Source organism: Scophthalmus maximus, chromosome 6 (genome assembly GCF_022379125.1).
Source record: "Scophthalmus maximus strain ysfricsl-2021 chromosome 6, ASM2237912v1, whole genome shotgun sequence".
NCBI lineage: Eukaryota > Metazoa > Chordata > Actinopteri > Pleuronectiformes > Scophthalmidae > Scophthalmus > Scophthalmus maximus.
The window spans coordinates 15,668,028-15,684,909 of NC_061520.1; the positions used below are offsets into that span (position 1 = coordinate 15,668,028).

The 16,882-nt window shown below is 42.6% G+C and overlaps 2 protein-coding genes and 1 long non-coding RNA gene across 3 annotated transcripts; 2 read left to right on the top strand and 1 right to left on the bottom strand.

The window, feature by feature from the left end:
• Positions 1-327: 327 nt before the first annotated feature.
• Positions 328-7,467, bottom strand: LOC118309799 (leucine-rich repeat neuronal protein 2-like). The gene is made up of 2 exons (XM_035632301.2): positions 7,189-7,467; positions 328-3,750 (listed from the first exon to the last, which is right to left on the bottom strand). The coding sequence occupies exon 2, from the start codon at positions 3,347-3,349 to the stop codon at positions 1,040-1,042; it is 2,310 nt and encodes a 769-aa protein (XP_035488194.1). The 5' UTR covers positions 3,350-3,750; positions 7,189-7,467; the 3' UTR covers positions 328-1,039.
• Positions 7,468-9,316: 1,849 nt separating this feature from the next.
• LOC118309825 lies at positions 9,317-11,901 on the top strand. The gene is made up of 3 exons (XR_004793598.2): positions 9,317-9,659; positions 10,006-10,079; positions 11,533-11,901. It is a non-coding gene; the product is annotated as an uncharacterized LOC118309825 (long non-coding RNA).
• Positions 11,902-13,289: 1,388 nt separating this feature from the next.
• On the top strand, positions 13,290-16,419 carry LOC118309809 (acidic mammalian chitinase). The gene is made up of 11 exons (XM_035632323.1): positions 13,290-13,415; positions 13,531-13,560; positions 13,647-13,848; positions 13,953-14,009; positions 14,106-14,271; positions 14,834-14,958; positions 15,050-15,173; positions 15,287-15,469; positions 15,578-15,697; positions 15,794-15,932; positions 16,015-16,419. Exons 1-11 carry the CDS (start codon positions 13,391-13,393, stop codon positions 16,281-16,283), a joined length of 1,440 nt encoding a protein of 479 aa, XP_035488216.1. The 5' UTR covers positions 13,290-13,390; the 3' UTR covers positions 16,284-16,419.
• The last annotated feature ends 463 nt before the right edge of the window (positions 16,420-16,882 follow it).

Consider the following 16,882-nt stretch of genomic DNA (forward strand, 5'->3'; position numbering starts at 1 on the left):
GGAGTAAGTTGTTAGATATATTCTTAAAAGTTGCAACATTAATCTTGAAATTTCATTTTATTCTTGAACTTTTTACTTTGTTCTCAAAATACAAAAAGAAAAAAAAAAAGTATTTTCCTTTTTTAAAATGTGCACCTATCCTTGAACCTGGCTGAAACCTCAGCGCAGTTCCAGGTCTTAACCAGCAGGGGACAATGTGTCTTGTGTTTACTGAGTAGGTATGCGACAGCCTTACTTCTACTGTGGTGCGACACCAGCTGCTTAGAGATAAGGATCATATTTATTGTGTAATCTCAACTCAGAAGTAAGAAAACAGATGAAAGTGTGTGTGTATAAATCAGAAACATTTTATTTTGTTTATTAGCTCAAAATAGAATTTAACACAATTGCTTCTGGGTCACCTTTAGGCTGAAAGAGGATATTGGATGTTAGGTGGCGGATATGTACTGTACACATTTATACTGCAAGATGGACAAGTAGGTCCGATGAACTGAGAGCAAAGCAGAAGGGTTGTTGACATCAGTCACTTTGACTTACAAAGCTCAAACAAGCAGAGATGTCATTCAGTATCAGTCTAGAGGCAGAGGTTGATCTGCTTTGAGAAAGTATGGTTCAGTCTGTGGCACATGTACACAGGAAATATTAAAAATACCCTTGAGGTCTGAGCTGCACTGTAAGTATCTGTCCTTGGATTGAATCCGGTTTTCTTCCATCTCAGTCCAGTGATCATCAGAAGCTCAGACTCATTTGTTTCTCCTGTGTTCACCGTCTGTGCAGCAGGAGTATGATTGTCCATTTTTATTTCCCTGGGTAGGGTCTAAGCGTTCTTTACAATACGTCTTAACACAGAACGTCAATATATACTTTATACTGTATATAAAAAAAATACAAATCTCCTTCTGTACCATTTCTCTGATCCATGACTCCTCTCGTCCAGCTGTGATTTACAAAGCGTATATATGTCATCTCATATGTCTATATGTTTGTGTCATTGTTTTTGACCTCCACAAATTTACTCCATATTTTAATCAACATTATCTCAGCAGTCCTCATGTAAAAGCTGTTTCTCATTCTGCTTTGACTCATGTCCGATGCGCTCTTGTGTGTTTTGTATGGTGATCAGAGCCTTGGGACTCTTGATGTCCTGGAGAGGGAGTTGTCCTGCCCCCTTGTTCGACTGAGTGTCCCAGCTCTGACCTGCCAGCAGCAGCAGTATGAGCGCAAGTAGCAGAAGTGTAACTGCTGTGGAGGTCAGCTCTGGGCTTAGCGGCAGGCTGGGCTCAGGATCTGGGACATCCTTTGTCTTGAAAGAAACACACTGAGGCTGACTGCTCTCTCTCGATCTCCTGTTGGCATGCTTGGCATCCTCGTTGATCCCTAAATGTAGACACACACGATAAAATGTCTCTGCCTGCAGGTGGGTCAGGTTGAAGCTTTGTGTGCCAGCCAGGATGCGTGTAGTGTATATAGGTGTGTGGGCATTTGAGTAAATGGCTTGCCAGGATAGGCGAGTTGAAGGGAGGTTGTGCCCACTCTGCCAGGACAGGATAGCATAGTATTGTCCGACCTCCCTCACCTCCAACCTGGCATCGACGCTGAATAATGGAAATCCCTTCAGGTTAGCGGACATGCCCCCTTTTCCTTTCTTTTTTCTGCTATGCACACCGACAGTAACACTGCGTGTGTCTGCCCCAAGTACATTCTCAGCAACACAGGTATATAATCCCGCCTCGCTGGCAGTGACCTTGTTGATCTCCAGAGTTCCCTCAGGCAGTAGCCGGAAGTGTTTGGAGGGGCTGCAGGCAGTGTCATCTTGAGCCTGGCAGGAGGCCGGAGCTGGTAAACCTTTGGTTGCTGGGCTGGGTGCAGGACCAAGTCTCAGCCCAGAGGGAGTCACCCAGTACATTACAGGCTGTGGTTCTGCAAGACCTCTGCAGTGCAGGACCAGTTTGCCTCCTTCTCTGACTCCTACATAAGATGGGAGGGAGCTAGTGGGGATAATGGGGAGGCAGGAGGCTGACATTTCCCTGGAAGAAACCTCTCTCACCCCGCGGGCTCTGAGCTCTGGTGGTTCAGAGCACAACGTGGCCTGTGGTTGGATAAAACGAACCATCCGAGCTGTTTCTGTATCTGATTGTGTGTTTCTCTCAGTGTGAGGGTGAGAGGCCTCCTCGGTGGCCCAGTGAAACAGGCAGTCACATCGTAGTGGGTTGGAGTGTAAGCTGACCTCCTGGAGACTGGGCAGAGAGACCATGACGTGCCGGTGCAGAGCGCTGAGAGAGTTAGAGTTGAGCATAAGACTCTCCAGCCTGTTCAGCTGGAGGAAAGCCTGTGGATGAATGTAGGACAGACGCGGATTGTTGGTGATCTCCAGCTTGGTGAGCTCTGGAAGATTCTCCAGTGCAGCTTTCTCAATAGAAACAAGCTCATCCATGTTATTCAGACCAAGCTCCTTCAGGTGGATCATTTCTCGGAAATCTCCCGTCTCGATCAGTTTGATGCGGTTCTTGTTGAGGTCGAGGAACTTCAGTCCGGGCACCCTCCTCAGGGCCTGTGTGGGGACCTTGGTCAACAGGTTATCATAGAAGGAGAGGCTCTCCAGGCCATCCAACCCTTCCAATGCTTTTTCAGCCAGGCCTCTCAGACCCATACCACCAAGCACAAGACTCCGGAGGGATTTTAGGGCCAGGAAGCCTTTGTCAGGAAGGGCCTCTACGGGGTTTCCCCCTAGCATGAGAACTTCCAAACGGGGCAAAGCCCTGAACCACCGAGGGTCAATGGTGGTTAGTCTGTTGTTGTTGATGTGAAGGCGCAGTAGAGAGTCCAGACCGGTGAAGGCTCCATGGGCTATTGAGTGTAAGTTGTTGTGGCTGAGAAAGAGCTCCTGCAAAGCTGGAAGGGAGGAGAAAGAGGACTCAGGGAGGTGACTGAGATGGTTTTCCTCCAGGTGTAGAGAGAGGAGAGAGGGCAGGGAGGAGCTCTGTGTTATCGTCCTGACACGGCTGAAGCGATTCTGGGATAGGTCAAGGTCGGTGAGGTTGGGGAGTCCGCGCAGCACGTCAGTGTCGAGCTCAAACAGAAGGTTGCTCTGCAGGCGCAGGGTGTGTGTGTTCAGGGGTAAGGGTGAGGGGAACTTGGACAACAGCAGGTCATTGCAGTCCACAGTAGGCGCTTCATGGTAGACCGAATCGGGGGAGAACCACGGTTTGATCTGGCACACACAGCGCACTGGGCAGGAGACATGCCATGGTAGTGCGTGAGGTAGTGAGCCCACAACACTGGGCACACACACGCCGACAAACACACACAGGAGACACTGTGACGGTAGAAACAATAAAGTCGGCCTCATAGTCCTCACAGGTCACAGGGGCTGATTCAGACAAGGCGAAGAAGAGTTTGTTAAGAGGAACAGAGATGAATCATTTGGACCAGGGATGTGTGAAGTTGTGTGATCTAGAGTTTCAATGTGTGTGGGCTGCAAAAGGTAGGATACGTGGTACAGTGTCGTCAATCATAACGCAATTAAAGAGGGTTTATATTATTAACAGCATTATACACAGGCTTCAAACAGAAAGTATCTTCCCTTTGTGGTTAAGATTGGCTTTACTAAACAGAGAGTCTTGTCATGTGTAACTTTGGCTGCAGGGATCAGGGAATGCACAATGGCTGTAGCTCAATAATGGCCTTTGTCGTCACACCATCGATCTCGCATCCTGGCGCCAGGTGGAACACTCACAGCGTGGCAGCTCACTGTTTAGTCAGAGAAAAAAGAGGAGAAAGACACTGAGGCTCAGAGGGGTAAAAAAAGGAAAAGAAAATATAAGCCATTGTCAACTGTCATTTAAACACCTCATCACTTCTCAAAAGCAAGTGTCTATGGAATGGAACTACATTTGGGTTTAACATTTGATGCTCTAACAAAGTCACATTCAGTTTCACGGGCAGAAATCTCAGATCAGAAACGCTCTATAGCTGAGGACGGATGAGAAAGAAGATAAAGGTGCTCAAAAATGTATTATGTAGAGTGGAGACAATCATGTGAAAAAAGTGAGAGAAAGAAATAAAGTTTGGAGAGTGTGGGAGGAAATAATGGAGGGAAAAACAAACAGTGGTCTGCGAGTGTTACTTTTAGATTGAATAGTGAATATGCAGCAGTGATGAAATCATGTTGCATGTAAATATTTCATGTCAGCATTTCAATGCCTGTCTGAACATAGCATCCCACAATGTTATTTATTATGCAACATTTAAAAAGACCCAGGGGTCTGTTGTATTATCTGCCTGTTACAGTAAACACAACAGGTTCAAGTCGTTTTTTTATCTTACCATATTTGGCAGGCTGTCATATCGGCAGCGACTTAATACTCAGTATTCATGGTACAAGACAGTTCAATTAAGTAATTGAGGACATTTGGCAAAAAAACAACCTTGTGCTGTAGTCACAAGTTTCAAAATGCTCCGACAAAAGATTTGAATTGAATAGTACACTGGACTCAGGTTATTCTTTATAGAGTAAAGTAGGACTGAAAATACAGGCCAAAGTGTGTTGTGGGCTCCTGATGAGGACTGATATGGAGTAAGTTTTGACCCTAACCCTAATTGATAAATATAATCCCCATAGTTGGTCTCTCTGATAGAACTATGTGTCTCTTTACCAACTTTTTTCACCACTGTGTCACTAACTTTATCTATCTGTTGGTTGTTGCTGGGTAGAATGACAACACCTTAACTGGTTTGTTTTTGGAAGTATTTAAATGAAGGAATTCTTCACCCTGTAAGAACTTGTCTGGTAAAAATGATAAACAAAACCCAGGAGCTGGTCATGGTAACGACTCGCATCCAAATGGAGCAGGCGTCGTATCACTGAATTTCTTTGCATCAAACTCTACCCTAAGATTTTCATCAGATAACTGCTCAGTTGTACAGTATATGGATTGCATTTTTACAACCCATATTCTGCTATAACACTTATTCTGCTATAAGTGCTTTTATAGTTTTCCATACACACCCACTCACTCAATGTTTTTTCAGGGCTAAAAACGAATCGGTGGGACCCACTGGAGCTGCTTTTCTTATTTTTTCTTATTTTTTTCAATAAATAACAAAATGTCAACAAAATTAGATATAAGCACAAAAGTCTACTGCGTGTGAAAAACTCACACACACACACACACACACACAAACACACACACACAAACACACACACACAGAGAAGAAGCCATGCAAGGCTTAATACATAGTTGCCATGGAAACAATTCTCCCATCCTCGCTCTGTCTTGGTGTTTTGAGATTTAGTCTGGGATTTGTTTCGGTCCAATCGGTTGATAAGAACACAGATGAAACAACAGTGACTGGATTGAAGAAACGTACATCATCATTACATTTCTGAGGCTGCAAAAACTGCATTTCCTCCTTCATCCGTCTCCATTTATTCTACAAAAATACTTGTGCAATAATGTCAACAGTCTGCATGACTGTTTCTGTACAAGTCTGCAGGATTTTAATGTCTGTTAGGTGACGAGGAGAGAATGTGGAAAGATGCTTGTCATATATCAATGTTGTTTAATTTTATGACAAAAAAGTGAGCACTGTATGTGTGAGGTGCAGTGTGTTATCCAAGCCAATGTAATGTCTGTGCTGTAACAGTAAAAACCTCCTGGGGTTCTTCATACTCTCATATCAGCCATTCACTTTCATCTCCACTCTCTCATCTTTTCACACGCAACCACCTTCTCAATAATGGATTCCTCATTTAATGTTGATGTTCCTCACCTTTGTCATTTGCTTTTAAAAGCTCATAGTGTTTTGCTTTTTCTTTTTTTGCTGTTTCAGGAGAGGAGAGGTGTGCGCTGATGTTTGTGTACAAAGCACTTTTTGTTGCCCTAAATTCGAACGATTCAGAAAAGTAATGTGAAAAAAAGCCCTGTATGACTCAGCAGCTTCTTTCGTCTCCTCCCATCTCCCCACATACTTATCGCTGTGGATAAGTAGAAAACATTTTTGCTCTTAGGAAAAATTTCTTCTCCCCTCTTTTCCTCTGACTCAGATTTCTTTAAAAGTTTAATATGTGATTGGACCGTAGCTCCTGCAATCCACAACTACACCCCAGCCATTGAAGGATGGTTACACAAAGTCAAAAGCTGCTCTGACCGTAGTCCTCAATTTGAAGTGGCCAACCAGTCAACTGCTCAAACAAAGAATTTATCTATAAATCAATTTGTTGTTCCGGCTTCTCAAATGTCCGAATTTGATAATTATATATTTTAGTAAATTAAATATTTTTGCGTCATCGGATTTTTGGTTTAACAAAACATGACATTTGAAATGTCACATTTATCTGTGGGTCATTATGACAGGCATCTTTAACTGTTTTCTGCACATCTAAAAGACAAATAATGACCCAATGACTTTCTTGGCAGGTTGTCATTTGTGAGAGCACTTTGTTTGACCTGATACGTACTGAACAAACTCATCATCTGAGTTGATGTTTACATTCAAGTCTGTCTGGTACTTTTATCAGTAAGGGGCTACATAACAAATACAAGAGAGCAAAACAATACAACGATACAGTGAGGCGGAAAGAGGAATCTTCAAAGCATTATTACAAACCTACACCCTCACACAGAAAATCTCCAACCTTTGATTTCTAAGTTTGGAGACATTTTTTCTGCAATAACAAAGACGGTGGTCTCTGTGCTCTTATGAGCAACTGTCAGCAGGTCATTAGTTTGGAACTTTTCAGATCCCTGTTGAGGTGAAAAACTGTAGAACAGTCACATGAATGCTTCTGCCGAAGCGAAAATGTCTGTTCATCATCTCCATTTTTACTTAGAGCCAGAGAGGACCATGGAAAAGCTGCAAGATCTACATTTCTTAGTGACTACAAGAAGAAAACAGGTATGGAGTAGAAATACATGCTTTCATGAGATGATCCATTACATTACATTACATGGGGTTTGTTTTTTCTGTGTTGCTACGACACATAGAGAGAGGGTGAGGACAGAGCACTGCCGCCACACACCTCCATGCTTCTTTTCGAACGCACACCTGCAACCACCACCTTTTTTCCTGCTTTCACTCGGAGTGAACGTGTGCGTTCATCCGCGGCTGCCTCTGTGTACAGTATGAGTGACTACATGTCTGTGTGAGTGCAACAGCGCAACAATTCTCTCGGCACATTTTTCTTACCTCAACAGAAGCGCCGACTACATTTCTCGCTGTCTCCTGCTGCTTTATTCATTTGCTGTCAGTCAGTTTCTTTGCGAATGCCCTGTGTGCAGGGATGCCTTTTCTCCCTCTTCTCCCTCTCAGTCACACGTTTGTGGATCTCTTAAGATTCCTCAAATATCACTTCCCTCGCTCTGCCTCTCTGTGGAGCTGGGGAGAAAATTGGCACAGACTGAATCCCTCCCTCTCTCTCTCTTTCTCCCTCCAGCCAAAGAGGAGATGAGGTGTGTTCTGCAGCAGAGCTTCTGTCCCTCTCATCTCTCCCCCTCTCTTTCTGCTCCCTGCCGCACTCTCTCACTCTTTCTCTTTCCCTGAGTCACAAGCCAAAAGGAAAACCACTTGCGTTAGTTATAGTGCTATTTTTTGTTGCTTTTGTGTTAAGTTTTCTCTGGCTCCTGATGCCATTTGAGTTTTTAATTGCTATGTTGACAGGCCTTGTGTTTTGTGGTGCTTACAAGAGAAAGCAATAATGAAAAGAACCATCAAAATATGTATACAGAAGGTCTGAAGAGAAAGTCTAAATTAACTCTGGGTTTTTTGCCTTTGTCTCATTTCTCTGATTCCAATAGTCTTAGTACATTTCCTACATCTCTATTGCTATTTCTGTTTTCCGATCTCTGCGTAATGCCACAGAGACTGTTGGTAGCAACTGGTGGTAATTTATGTATGATTGAATTATAATTCAATCCACTATACTGTAGGTGCAGACATTGAGAGGCTCAGACGTACTGCAGCATGTTCATATTTTCACCACAGATCACCACAGCTCCGTCAGGAATAACTTGTGATTAATTTGGTTATGCATTGAAAATAGAGAAGGCAGTCCAGTTTGACTACACTGTAAAGGAGGTGTAACTATACTCTGTGGATTGCTGCAGCAATACAGCAAGTCATATGATAAAGAGTATGAATGCATTGTATCTGTAAGTGATCCCCATGAGGAATATAAACTGGAAAAGACACTCCATACTTCAGGTAAAAGGTGTAAAGCATGTGGAGTCTGAAGTGGAGGCTTATGCATATAGCACCTACAGTCACAGCAGTGAATTACAAGTAGCACACATTTTCATTAAACCAGTAAACTGATGATGGGTCAGGTGGGCAGCATAGACTGCTCGACTGAAATGTTTTCACATTGATCCCTTAATCAGCTTGTAGTAAGTTTCCACATGACACTGACAGGTTCAAATCACAGAATTGTGGTTTGGGTCAGTTCTTTTTAAAGTTGCAACAATCAATAGTTTTATTTTAACTATAAAAAATATATAATTATAATACCACACACTGTAAAAACGTTTTTTTTACCGAAGCATAATTTTCCCACGACCATAATAATGTGTTAATTGATTGTAACCACGATGACAATGCTTATTTTAACCCCAAAACTGTTAGTTGACTCAACAAAACAAAGCAATTTTGCATAAAACATGTCTTTCAGTATTTTCTGTCTAATCTGAAGACCACAACTCTTAACCACTCAGCACGTTCTACACAGATGTAGGACATTACCACAAGAATAACTCTCTACCTGAAATAACAGACCATGTATTTCTGTGTTACCAGCACATTTATCGGTGCTAAATCTATGGATATTCTGTGAGAATCAGAGCTTTGGAACCAAAACAGTTTATTACAGAGTAACAGTTAGAGTGCAATATGAGAGTACATTTTCAGCAGCAGCGGCGCAGAAGGTATGTGGGGTATGAAATGGAACCCAAAACACGTACAAATATAAAATTGTTTCTGAAAATGTATTCAGTGGGGAAGTAAAATACTCAATTCTATTTGATATGAACATTAAACATCATGAAACATTCAGACAGTCTGAAACAACATGACATCCAGTATTTGCTGGACCTAATGGCTCTGGCAGTGGACAGAAAATATCCATGTCTTTGTTATTTTATGGCATTTAGCAGAGTTTATTAAATGAAGCATCTTGTGAGGAGTGAACAAAGGTGCACAGGAACACAGCCTCTGGTCGGCGATGAAGAATACGCCAGTATTGAGTATACATGTCCGTGTGTGTGTGTGTGTGTGTGTGTGTGTGAGAGAGCAAGGGAGAAACAGTCAGATTTGGCCTCTAATGGCTTTCCCCTTCATTTGCGTGATTCATTCAGGAGCCAGCACTCCAAAGCACCCACCCACAGGCCCTGCTGACTGAAAGGCAGCAAGGATAAGTGGTAGCTCGCTGAAAGGAAGGGGGTGAGAGGAGGTCGCCATAGCAACACTGGGGGGTCGATGCTTTTATTGGAGAAAGAAAAATCAGCGCTGCCTATCCTCCCATCTCTCACTCCTCACTCTTTCAAGTCTCCTCTCTCGCCCTGTCTCACCTTTCTTTTCCTCCGCGTTCAATTCATCTTCCATGAGCTGACGTCAGCTGCCAGAAGATGTGAAAATTCAAGTCATGTCTGGTGACGAATTCCTTCCTGGTTAGCACTTTCTCCTTGTAATGTTTTTTTTTTAAAGTTATGTCACAAAGTGTAAATTTACAAAGCGTCTCATATTTCAAGGATAAGAAGTAGAAGTAATATCATCCTTGCAGCAATGCTGACACACACACACACACACACACTGCTCTGACGCCATGTGCCATACATTTGAGAATGTGTTTCCAGCTTCCATTGAGTCAAAGTCTTGAGTCAAATCCAGTGAGATTACTAAAACATTCACAGCAAACAAGTCACACTGTCAAGTTAAGGAATGTGATATGATGCACACAATCTCTTTAAACAGGTTGCGTAGTTTCAAAGTGTGAAGCGGAGAATCTGTTCACAGGTGGACCTTTGCCCAGCTGAGCCTGGGAATGCTCACGGACTCAAGGACAAGCCTCCCACATTGCAGCTAAATGTGTAAGTATGTGTTCACACTGCACATACACACAGGAGAGAGGAAATGATTGAGAATTTGCTGCCATGGTAACAAGCCCAGCAGTATCTCATGGCAACGAGCTGTTGATAAGTCCGCATTTCGTGGGAGGGTGAGGATGAAGATGAGGATGGAGGGAGTAGAGATACATTGAAGGGAAAGGAACACCAAGTGCCCCGTTTGGCACTGTAATCATACTTTTTTTTGTATAGTGCATTCATATATGCAGAGTGACATCATACTGTCCGTACAGTTTTAATGCTTTTTCTCATAATACCAGAGTCAAACGGAAAAGAAAAAGACAAATGGAGGCTCAATGTAAATATCCACTGCCAAGTTTACAACTTCATTTACTGCAGAGAGCGACTGCTAATCGTACCACTCCGTCACACCAGTTCCACTGCTGGGAAAAACCTGAAAAATTAAATGAACGTGTTGTATTTATTATGTTGTATTGTATTTTGTAGTATTTCATTTTAATACACAAGTCCAGATGGATGCATTTCATCAGCTTCATCCTGTCTCTCCAACAGAAGAGACAACACATAGACAACGTGACTAATGAGGACTAATCACAGTTTCCATGTGCCACATTTTTCTTATTAATTAGGTGTGTGTGTGTGTGCGTGTGTGTGTGTGTGTGTGTGTGTGTAAGGCAACAGGTCGGTGTGCCTCCACTGTTTCCCTGTACATGGTTGCCATGGTGACAGAGACAGAGGCAGTGAGTTTGTTTTGAGGTTAAAGAAGTTCAAAATAAAATGATCTCCACAGCATTAAAGAACAACGAGCACCTGAAGGTTGTGGTTATTTTGAAAAGCGTATGACATCACTGCGGAGGGAATTAAATTGACCCAGGAACACATTTTCGCTGATTCTTGCACGTCTTGTACAAAATGGATCTGGACCTATGATCTGGACACTACACACGGCTTGTTGTCTCCCTCTGGTGGTGAGATTTGATAGTGCACCAAACACTCTGCCCTTTCTCACAAAAACATCATAAATTATATAACTAAAAATAATTGCTAAACATTAACTCAGTTACTCCCTGCTTCAAACTGTATTCAACTAAGTTCTGCTGACATAAAATGTGAAACCAAAAAAGAGGCATTTCAAAGTGACTTTAATAATTGTTGGCCGGAAGAAGTTCTTGGAAAAAAAGTAAACCCCCAAGACATTGCCATTTTAGTAATGATGCAACTGTGGTGCAGCCAAATTAAAGAATCACAACATATAAACTTCTTGAATGAGCTGCAGGATGCAGAGGTTGGTGTTTTACAGATTGTGGTTATTGTTCAACTGTTTTTCACTGGAGATCACGAGTTTCTCCCTCTCGTATCGTATTTCAAAGTCACCAAAGTAATAATCTGCTTTGTATCATTTGTCTGTGTGTATGTGTGTGGTTCTTAAGACAGAGAGTGTTCTTACTTGCTACAGATTGGTGTCATCTATGAACATGGATATCCTCCATCTCACAGCTGGTGGATACAGCACCTGTTAGTACATGTGGGATCTGCGGATCGAGGACCTGGATTCCCAAATCAAACAGCAAGAAATGTGCATCACAGAAACCATGTAACAGCACCGAGGGGAAGAGTTTTCTACTAATATAAGAGCGCTTCTGTCGCTCTTTAGGAGGAAGAATCCTGATGGTGCTCCCATCGATGGCACCAGCAGCCACCCTCTCCTCTGGTTTGGTGAAATGATTCGCCCTGTGGAGGACGGTCATCATTTCCCCCCACAACATTGTGGACGGTCCCGCAAACCGTGGTGAGTGGCATGCCAAAGATGTCAGGAGGCTCCAAAGGCAAGAGTTTGTACTCAAGTTCATTCTTGGCAAGTTCAGGTCTATACTTTGCGTACTCGGTTTTGAGAAACATTTGTGAGCATGAAAGCATGCAGATGTTAACTTCTAGTCTGCTTCTAGCACATAGTACTGTTGTGGAGATACAGACAGTATATATCTTTTATTAATTAATCATTGCACAGCTTTATAATAAAATAAAAGCCAATTATATATAAAGTAATAATAGTGTGTTTGTGACTGTAGGGTTGTTAGATCTGTGCACAGGTTGGTTTTTCATATCCTCACACACGGGGTGGTGTCCTTGAAAAGAAGTCAACATGGGCAGTTCCCAGGTGTGAAGTAACTGCTGGACCTTGTCAGAGTTACAAAATATGTCCTATATAATAATCTTCCCACATGCATAACCCTTACAGTATACAGCTGTACATGCCATGCTTACATTTTACTTCTCCTTTCACCTGTTTTCTTGAGTGGTTTTGAATGTCATAGAAATGGTTCATGTATGTGAACAGGATTTGAGCGTCAGGATAACTGAATAGTAGGGAAAATTTATCATGAAGCACTTTTGTAGGACTTATTTCACAGCACATTGCGTCAGTTGTTGCAAATCCTCAGTCTTAAATTATTCACCTCCATAATTTGAAAATGCAACAAAAAATGCACAATGTTTGATTTTATTTTACTATGCAAACAATGTATTGCTGTTTGTGCCTGGTCCCAATTCATGCCTAGCATTACTCAAGTCCTACACAGATTCGGTTTTATCTTTAACTTACATTTTTTAGCACTTCTGTGCTTATATTTAAACATTCTCTCTCTAAATCTACTAATTATATTTTAACTTCTAACTTTTTGTAGATTAGAATTTGGAATTTCACAAATGGAGCATGAATGGCAGCGCTGAGTGCCCAACATTAAAAACTATCATTCATTGTCTGATAATGAAATTTTAGAGCGATGACACAGTTTAATACATTATTTAATTAATTTTACAATTCAAATCACGTAACAATCATCAACCCGCTGATCTACATCCAAGGACAGGAAAGTACAAACACACTTCCTTCGATGTAAATGACACTCTGACTGATTCAATGTAAGGGTGATAAGGCATGTGGCAGAGAACTTAAGAACAACTGAGTAAACATCACAATCAAACGACATGTGAATGGAAAGTTGTTGGTAACTGTAGTGTAATTCCCTTACGCCATGAAGAATGGTCACTGACTAACAATTTTTTTACAAACATTGTTCTGTCAACTGTAATAACCTTGAAAAGAACTAATTTAATCGTATCATATCATTATCATTATCATAAGGTCACATGAAGGTTATCAGTCCTGACCAAATACATGAATGCGTTTGACTTATCATTTTGCCTGAGTAGTCAAACCTCACCAAACACAGTTGATAGATACTGCAGATATGCAGAGGACCTGAGCAGTATAAAAGCGTCCGCTCAGCCGCAGATCATTGTACAGAGGCAACATGGGCAAGCTACTCATCTGCGTTGGTAAGCTGAGTTCCTCGCTCGCAGACTCTTTTCGAACTTTGTTACAACACAATTGAACTTAATTTCATCTTGTGCATGATGCATCGATTCTCATTCTGTCTCCTTCTTCCTGCAGGACTGGCTCTCCTGCTGCACGTGCAGCTTGGTAATTATCCACTCAGTGTTGCTATGATATGTGTAAATGTATGTAAGTTGGTAACATAATGTAACAGCGTGTTCTGTGTGCTGCAGGATCATCCTACATCCTCTCCTGTTATTTCACTAACTGGGGACAGTACCGTCCCGGAGCAGGCAAGTTTTTCCCCACCAACGTCGACCCATGTCTCTGTGACCACCTCATCTATGCCTTTGCCGGAATGGACAGCAACATGATCAAGACCTACGAGTGGGATGATGAGAAACTTTACGGACAGTTCCAGGCCCTGAAGAACCAGTTAGTACACGCAAATGCTCATTGTGATACAGTGACACATGGAAAAACACATTACAGTACTTAGAAGTGTGAGAGTTTAAAGTGGATGTGGTTGCTGCTTGCAGGAACAGCAACCTGAAGACTCTGCTGGCCATTGGAGGATGGAACTTTGGTACTCAGAAGTAAGTAGCAATTACTTGAGAATCAATATCCTCACCAAGAGGAACCGGTAACATGGGTAAGAGCGCCTTTCTGACTGTCTTCCTGACTTTCCCCAGGTTCACAGCTATGGTTTCCTCTGCTGCCAATCGTCAGACCTTCATCAACAGCGTGATCAAATTCCTGCGTCAGTATCAGTTTGATGGTCTGGATATCGACTGGGAGTACCCTGGCTCTCGTGGCTCCCCACCTCAGGATAAGGAGCGTTACACTGTGCTGGTCCAGGTCAGGAATATTGATTATGAATTTATGAATTAGGTTTGTAAGCCAATGTTACTGTGGTGGCACTAGTAAACCTGTCACTAGTAAACCTTCACATGACATTGTAACATGCGGAGGAAATCCTGTAGTAATGGTTATCTCTCAAAAGTATGTTCATGAAATGTCATTAAAATAAAGATTATATTTTACTTAACTACTACTACAAAATTAGTCCAGTTTTACCCATCAGTCTTTGTCTTTCTCACAAACTGAGAATTTAGGAAATAACAAAAAGTGTAAACCATAAGCCTTTGCTCCATGAAATCAATTTTCCTCACTTACAAATCTCCATTATTATCAAATCCTTATGTTTCTGCAACTTTCCTCTAAACTACTTGAACTGTCTGTCGGACTGCTGACCATGATTGACCCAAACATCTCTGTCCTCAGCATCAGTGTAGATATGTTCAGTTGATCTCAGCCACACCAGTAAATAATGGCAACAGTCTTTTAGAGCGCAACATTTCAATCTGCAGCTGGACATACCTATACTTAACTCTAACTTTATTTCCTCACCCACCTAAAGGAACTAATGAGCGCCTTCGAGGCAGAGGGCAAGAAGACCAACCGCCCCCGCCTGATGCTGACTGCTGCCGTCTCTGCTGGAAAGGGAACCATTGACTCTGGATACCAGATTGCCCAGATCGGCGCGTAAGTGCATGTGCATACACATTCAAACACCACACACCTTCACATTTGTTATACAGGTCACTAAACATTAATCATTATGTGTGTTTACCAGTGTGCTGGACTACTTCCACGTCATGACCTATGACTTCCATGGTTCTTGGGAGCACAACGTTGGAGAGAACAGCCCTCTGTTCAAGGGTCCCGCTGACCAGGGATCCCTGATCTACTTCAATGTGGTGAGTGAAGGGATCGTCATGATTCTGCATTAGAATTTTCTCCTGCTGTAAATTATTAAAAAGGAAATTAATGTACAGTCATTCGCGCTGGTCTGTACTCTTTTAATGAATAGGACTATGCCATGAACTACTGGAAGAGCAACGGTGTCCCAGCTGAGAAGCTGCTGGTTGGTTTCCCCACCTATGGCCACACCTTCCGCCTGGCTTCCTCAAACACAGCTGTGGGAGCTCCCGCCAGTGGACCTGGAGCTGCTGGACCTTTCACTCGACAGGCTGGCTTCTGGGCCTACTATGAGGTAGGTGCTTCTTTTTCTGACTCTGTGGGTGCATCCATATGTAAGACAGGCCAACATATGCATATGTCTTCTGTAGATCCTTAACTTGAATTTTCTCTTTGCTGCCAGATCTGCACTTTCCTGAAGCAGGGAGCCACCCAGGCTTGGGACAGCACCCAGGATGTGCCATATGCGTACAACCAGGGAACCTGGGTTGGATATGACAATGTGAAGAGCTTCCAAACTAAGGTTGGAAGTTCAATGTCATTATTCAGATTAATTTCTCCAACTCTTGTGTTTTTAGTTATAGTAAACACTTGGTTTAACCTCTCATCCACTCTACAGATTCAGTGGTTGAAGCAGAGCGGTTTCGGCGGAGCCATGGTGTGGAGTCTGGATCTGGATGACTTCAGTGGCACTTTCTGTGGCCAGGGAAGATACCCTCTGATCAATACCCTGAAGAGTGGACTGGGAACTGGAGCTAGTACGTATGAACCACATATCCTCCTGTTATGAGCATAATGACAATGTTTCCATTTTGGACCGTCTTTCATTTCTCTCCTCAGGTTGCAGTTCTCGTCAGGACCCCCTGCCTCCAGTCACACCAGCCCCTCAGCCCCAGCCTGGTGGTGGCGGCAGCAGTGGCGGCAGCAGCAGTGGTGGCAGCAGCAGTGGCACAGGATCAGGCTTCTGTGCCGGAAAGTCTAATGGACTCTACCCAGACCCAACCAACAAGAACCACTTTTATGAATGCAGCCAGGGAAAAACCTACAACCAGCACTGTGCTACTGGGCTGGTGTTCGATATCAGCTGCAAGTGCTGCAACTGGGCTTAAATGATCCAGGGTAGAACTTCATACTGGTTGTTCTTTAGTTAGGATCTGGGTCAACAATCCAATAAAGGCCCATTGAAGAGCAGCTGTGTTACACCTGTCATTGATCAAATCTAAATAAAGATGGCATTCAAAGCGACTAAGAGACTGCTTTTATAGAGTTGCAAGCAAGAAGTAAATACAACCCCTGGGTTACAGGCTCTAAGAATGAGCCCATTCTTCAAATGCTCATTTTTTATTTAATTTCTTGAACATAAAGTTAGAAATAAATGAAACAGTTATGTGGTCATGCAAGTTTAGGTGCGCTGCAAAGGCGGTACTACTTAGTAAGCCACTCTTTGGAAGATTTCACAACTTGCAAACACTTTTCGTTGCTACTTCTAGCAATCTTTCTATTCTTGATTAGGACTTTTCACTCACTCTTACTGCTTCAGTGGTCACAGCAGATCAAACCATGGCACAACTTGGCATAAAATCTTTGAAACATAGAAGTTGAAGAGCACAGACAACAGACGACTGATTATTTCTGCAATACATTTACAGATAATATCGGCAACAGAAGAGTATTTATTTCCATTAAAATACATGTGCACATTGCTACT

Bases quoted from the DNA above. Each gene is read 5' to 3' on its own strand.
- LOC118309809 (XM_035632323.1), top strand. From the start codon at position 13,391: ATGGGCAAGCTACTCATCTGCGTTG. The intron at 15,470-15,577 runs GTAGGTGCTTCT...CTTTGCTGCCAG, and splicing joins GCTTCTGGGCCTACTATGAG to ATCTGCACTTTCCTGAAGCA. The intron at 15,698-15,793 runs GTTGGAAGTTCA...TCCACTCTACAG, and splicing joins TGAAGAGCTTCCAAACTAAG to ATTCAGTGGTTGAAGCAGAG.
- LOC118309799 (XM_035632301.2), bottom strand. From the start codon at position 3,349: ATGAGGCCGACTTTATTGTTTCTACCGTCACAGTGTCTCCTGTGTGTG.